Source organism: Corvus hawaiiensis, chromosome 26 (genome assembly GCF_020740725.1).
Source record: "Corvus hawaiiensis isolate bCorHaw1 chromosome 26, bCorHaw1.pri.cur, whole genome shotgun sequence".
Classification (NCBI taxonomy): domain Eukaryota; kingdom Metazoa; phylum Chordata; class Aves; order Passeriformes; family Corvidae; genus Corvus; species Corvus hawaiiensis.
The window spans coordinates 13,264,079-13,270,078 of NC_063238.1; the positions used below are offsets into that span (position 1 = coordinate 13,264,079).

At 34.5% G+C, this 6,000-nt stretch overlaps 1 protein-coding gene across 5 annotated transcripts in view; it reads left to right on the forward strand.

Annotated features, from left to right (window-relative positions):
- Positions 1 to 5,192, forward strand: part of CRISPLD1 (cysteine rich secretory protein LCCL domain containing 1) — a 37,986-nt gene extending 32,794 nt beyond the window's left edge. For 3 of the 5 annotated variants that reach the window (XM_048286984.1, XM_048286982.1, XM_048286983.1), the window contains 2 exons: positions 1,569 to 1,699; positions 3,613 to 5,192. In XM_048286984.1, the coding sequence (XP_048142941.1) occupies positions 1,569 to 1,699; positions 3,613 to 3,664 (183 nt within the window). In that variant the 3' untranslated portion in view covers positions 3,665 to 5,192. The other 2 variants (XM_048286980.1, XM_048286981.1) reach the window with 1 other exon arrangement.
- The last annotated feature ends 808 nt before the right edge of the window (positions 5,193 to 6,000 follow it).

Sequence of the window (6,000 nt, forward strand, 5' to 3'; positions counted from 1 at the left end):
TACATCCCTATCTCATGGTGTAAAAAGTGTAGCATTTTGGTTACTGTTACAGAGGTGAAAAAGCTGATCTTTCTTTTCCCCAATTGTACTTCTAGCCTTTTTTTATATCTCTAGTGGGAACTGAAAACAAAGTTACTGCTGTGTTATTGTACTAGGAATGAATAGAATGAATAGTATTCTTCTAGTTCTTGAGTGTAGTTAACTGCTTTGTGAATATCATCTTTTATTTCTTCTGACTGTAATCCTGCATTGCAGAGGCCATTTTTCCCCCTGGGTATTTGAAATTGCACATGATTAGTTACTCCACAGTATGGATAAATAAGGGATGCTATAGTCGTAGCAATAATGCATCTGTTGGTGTTCAGGATATAACAAAAGTTTTACAACCTTGGGAGGAAGAAAAGTACAGAGGGGTTTAAATGGCATTCTTGCTGGCATGTTCTAAAACTGCACCCAGCAGCGTGGAAAAAATCCTCTAAAGTATCTTTGCAAAAGATTACTTGCATGAAGTATTTCAGATCTTTACTCCTTTAAATATTGGAACATTAAAAGACTAACTAAATACGGGTGAACCCGGCAAGTCCTGCACTTAGAATGACAGTAGGAAAATCATTGCTATTTTAAATTCCTGATTTTATATAGCATTGAGATTGCAAAATGGCTATGATAACATGTATAAATTATTCCAGTTATAACTGGAAAAAATGCAATTTTTGTTTAAATAGTGGCCTGTTTGACCAGCTATTTATATTTATATTGACTAAGTTTTTTAAGGTTGCTTGTGGAGAAACCTATTGCATTTAAGACTTTTTCCACCAAAAAGCTTGTCTCCAAGTAGAGATTCACTGTAGCTGGAACTGCACTTTGCTATGCTATGTATTAAAGATTGGGATCTACCTTCTGGAATATTTAAAAAGTTTCATTCTTCTGACAATTTTTAAAATGCTGAAAGAGTAACAGAGTACTGCAAGATTAAATCACTTATTTAAATTAACATTAACAAGATTGTCACTGAGGAATGCTTCTGTGGATATAGTTTATTCTTCATGGGTTCATGAGGGGAATTAGTGACCAGAGAATAGAGGTTTCAGGAAACTGCAGGTGCTGTTAACTTCACAGACAATTTTCATTTTAGACCTCTTATCTTCAGTCTCATGCTCACATTATACCTTTCATCTAATTAGCTTTTAGTATTTACCCATGCCTGGATAGGAAACTGTGATTCTCCCTTTGAATATGGATCATTTCACTGATGTTTGATGTTTTGGCTGATAGATTCTTTCATTTTGAAAGGCTCAAGAATTCAAACGTTCCTGATCTTTGAAAAGAAATAGCCTGAAATAAATTATTTTTACATCATGGTGAAAGTGACCTGAAAGGCAATGTCTGTATTCCTGTAAATTGGCCTAATTCCTATGAAGCAGATTTAAATACTAAAACTAGTCGTGCAATAAATATAATTATTTTATGTTTCCTAAACTTGGTTTAAATACCTTTATTTGTCTTCTTCTTAAAAATTATGGAATAAAAGGATGACTGCAAAGCTAATCTTTTTCTTCCCTCCTCAGATCTCCAGTATCTGCCGGGCAGCAGTGCACGCTGGTGTGGTCCGCAACCAGGGCGGTTATGTTGATGTTATGCCAGTAGACAAAAGAAAGGTCTATGTTGCTTCCTTTCAAAATGGGATATATTCAGAAAGGTACAGAGCCCATTTGCAAAGATTACACTTTACTCTTGACCTCAATAAGGTTCACAGTCTTGCATTGTGTCTGTTTGTACCTGAGGCAGTGCTAGAAGCCAAACAAACAGGCAACAAGGGGTGATTTACAGAGCTTGTGTAACAGCTGTGGTGACTTTGGAGAAGCTGTGGTAGTGGAGCTGCCTGCCTCCTCTAAGCTCATAAAACATTACCCTGAAAAGCTGCTTATGAAATAAAGTAAACCTCTTGTTTGCTTTGCTGGTTCTGTAGCGACTAACACAATATTTGATAAGAAAATTGCCTTTACATCCTTAGGGATTTTTTAAAAATTAACATTAATGATGCAGTTTCATTGGTTCCTGATGAACTGTTCATTAGTGATTTACATGGTATTGAACCAGTGATCCTGAATCATACTTAATAGTCACAAACATGAAAATTCACAATCATTGAACCTTTTTTTTTAATAATTTGTTAACAGTGTTTTTCTGAAAGACATGGAGATGCTGTGAAAGTTCACTAGTTGTATTGAGTGTATTTGTGCACTGTATGATGATAACACATGGCTAATATGTTGCAGATTAAATTTAATCCCTGAAAGGGTTCTCCAAGTTCTAAAGGAAGAAAGAGAAATTACTTTAAAAACATTGTACCACTCTTCTCATCCTCTAAAGCTAAGAATGTTTCTTAGACTAAAAATGATTGTTACCTAACCCAGACTATAGTCTTTCTGAGAAATCTGAGTGGGAAAAAACCTCAAAAAGTTTCTTTAGAAAACCCAGAAATAGGAAAATATTGAGTATTTTTGTCTTGCTTTTAATTGGGGGTAGGGGAATGTCTGCTCTCTTTCTCTCAGACCTTTCAACAAATCTGGAAGCTTGTAAAATACAGATTTTCTTTACTCAATGGATGACTTATTTCACATATTTTTTTACTTTTCTCTGTGATCACCCAGTTTCCTTAGAGTGCTTCCCTACTAACACTTTTGCTCTCCATATAAATCTTTTCGAGTAGAGATGCAGACAGGAAGAATGTTGCAAATTTGATCATTATTTATACTTTATATCTAATATATGTATTATATAATATCTATAAATATACATTTTAAAATATGTATAAATGCACATATATTTACACATAAATCATCTTGGTAAAGTCTGGGAGGTCAGCAGTTTGGAGAAGAGTCCCATGCAAGTTTTCTGTGAAGCAGAAGATGATGAATTCTAATGCTGTTGCAGCCAACCTGTTCCATTGTGCCTTTCCTTGCTTTCACCTCCATTTCCCTTTCCTTCCCAGATAATCTTCAGACAGGGTTTGCTAAAGAAAAAACAATGGACCATTAAATAGGACATGCTGGTCCAACTTAAGGCAAAAATACTTATCCTATCAAAATTTCATTGGAGTTGGGTGTTTTTGTTTCTTTTCTTTTGAAGCCAGATATTTATCCATTCAGAAGGAATTCCCTTTGTTTTTCTTAGATGTTAGGTCTCTGTAGAAATCTACGCTTCGTTGTATAAGCAACTAACAAACAAGTAATCTCTTGGGTCTGCAAGTTCTCTCCAAGTACAGTTGCTAGAATAGTAAGCATAAGATGTATGTTTTCTCTATTTCCAAAACACTTTTTATATTTTGCTTCAATTCCTTACACTAGAATCTAGAATCCCTCATCACAAAGGATTATTTGAATTTTTTTTATATTGTGATTTGTTCCTAATAAGATGTTAGGGAAAAAAAATCTGAAATTTATGTAGTTTTTATTTGCAGCAGTTTTAAAGAAATCCTAGATAGCTAAATTTATGAGTTGTCACAAGAAGTGCTGCAGGATACTAGAATTAACAATTAAAATTTAAAAAAAGTTGTTACTGGAGTGTTACAGTCTTAAAAATAACGTAAGCAATGTTTTTATGTTCCAGTTTACAGAATCCTCCAGGAAGCAAGGCTTTCAGAGTATTTGCTGTTGTTTGAATCTAGCAAGTAAAACATAAAACAGGCAAGTGAAACGAGCACTTGGAAAAGATTAATACAGGCCATTTCTTGTAATTCCTAAAATTTGTATAAAGCTGTAACATTATTGTACAGAAGATGTATACTGCTTTCCACCAAAAAGTTTAAATTACGTATAAATCTTAATGGAAAAAATCTGTAAAAATAAACATGGGAGAAAAATTCATTTGAAAATCTATAATGATATATAAGAATACTTTGAATCCTGTGTTAAATATTGCTATATTTTCTTAGCAGTTACTCCTATACAGTTAATTCAAAGCTCACAAATGTTCCTTGTTTTCTTCATCTGAATATATTATTATATGGTGCTTTATATATGCCACTAACAGTAACCTTAAAACTATGCCTTAGGGAGGCCTGAGTTTTTATTTTCAATGTACATTAAAGAAGTCATCCCAATATTTTGATAAAATAAATCATGCCTTAAAGTAAAATAAAAACATATATAACTTTTTGATGATTTATAGTAGCATTAGCCATGCAAGCATAAATGAAGATCTAGATTGTTCTCAATTTCACACTAACCATAACAAGTAAAAATACCTATTTTGAAGTAAAATGGGAAATACAAAATATAGGAAGAAGCCCTGGTTCATGTTATCATGTTTTCCTCCAAAAAATATTTTTAAGAGACTGCGCCATTCATGTCTATTATTTCTTAAATAGATTAATAAAATATTTATTGGATGCTGGTAAGCTCTTTAGTTCAAATAACCATAATTCATTATGGTTCAGTCCTTCACAGATATTCCACTGTCTTGGGATGGGTGTGTGAGAGACAGACATATAGAACCTTGAAGGATCTGATAAAATTGTTGTATTGAGAAGTGCAGTAACCTGAAATTAAGGAATAAGCCTGCAGTTCTGCACATACACATGCTTTATTTTTGCCATGTGATTACTTCAATTTACCTAAATTTGGGTCCAGAAAAAATGTAGAATTGTACACATACATAAAAATTTGCAAGCTTGTAGCCTTGAGCTATAAATGTTATCAAAATACTACACATTAATATCAAGGTAAATGTTCAAAAAACCCAAAGAAAATGGTAACAAAGGCTAACCTTGCTCCTTGTGACCTGGCAAATACTCCTGCAGGCCAGGAAGTATAGTGGTATGAAGCCCAATGACAATTACGTCATTTGTTGCTTCACAATTTTAAAGAATTCATTTATGGTGAACAGCTTGGTGCATTAATTTTACCATATTATGGTATATGAAGAACATGTAGTGGTGATACTGTGTTTCTTTCTATGAAAAGTATATTGGTGCTTTTAAGACTGAAAAGCTGTTAAACTTTATTTTTGATGTATTTTGTTTCTGTTGTTGAATTTATTTCACTCCAACTTGTAAACTTATTCATATTCTTCATTTTTCAGAATACTATATTCTGCCTTCTATTTTGCTACATGTACTACCTCATGTAGTTAGGCAAGCTTTGTTAGTTTTTTTAATCTGTTTTGAATAAAATTAATTTACATTGTAAGAATACCTTTTACGGCTTTTATTTTTTGTTTGTCCTGATTCAAGAGAAAAAAATTAACAGCCACCCAAAATGTATGTCTTTCTTTGGTTTTCTGACCTGAATATTGCAAGCAGCCATAGTCTGAGGTTCTAAAAGCTGTAAAGGCATTTTAGACACAAAACTTCCACTAATTGCATCAGAAGTCTTATGGATAAATCTCATTTTTTGACCGGGATCAAATCGATGAGAGAGACAAAGAGTCTTTTATATAAAACCCTTTTTTTTCTGTAAATGGTGGCCACTGAAAGAAGCTTTCATACAAATTTTGCAATACTGGCATTAACCATTTCTCAGGATTGAAACCCAAGTGCAAATAGACTTCGACTGTGATGAATCTCCAAGTCAAAGGCTTGTGATAGACTTGCACCACCTTTTCTTAAAAGCACCAAAGCAGTAACACAGAAAGGTCTTGCAGTACCTGCAGTTGGGATTATCAGAACATAAATGCAGTAAGGCCACCCCTGAAATTAAGGACACACAGAACTACTGAGGGAGGCATTCAGAACAACACATTTTGACTGCAACAGTAGTGTCCCTGTCCAAAAAGGCAGGATGCTTCTTTGCAACCTGGCCTTGCCATCCAGCAGCTCTCCGTGTCTCCTGCCTGGCATCTGATGCCCAGCAGTCTCCTCAGAACCCCTGGTAAGCCTGTGGGGTGCTGTGAAGTTTGGGTCCATGCACCAGGCAGGAGAGCATTTCCCTTCCTGTGGGCAGTGCCGAGCCTGCAGGGAGGAAAAAGCAAGGCCTTCAGTCATAACCACAACTTCCT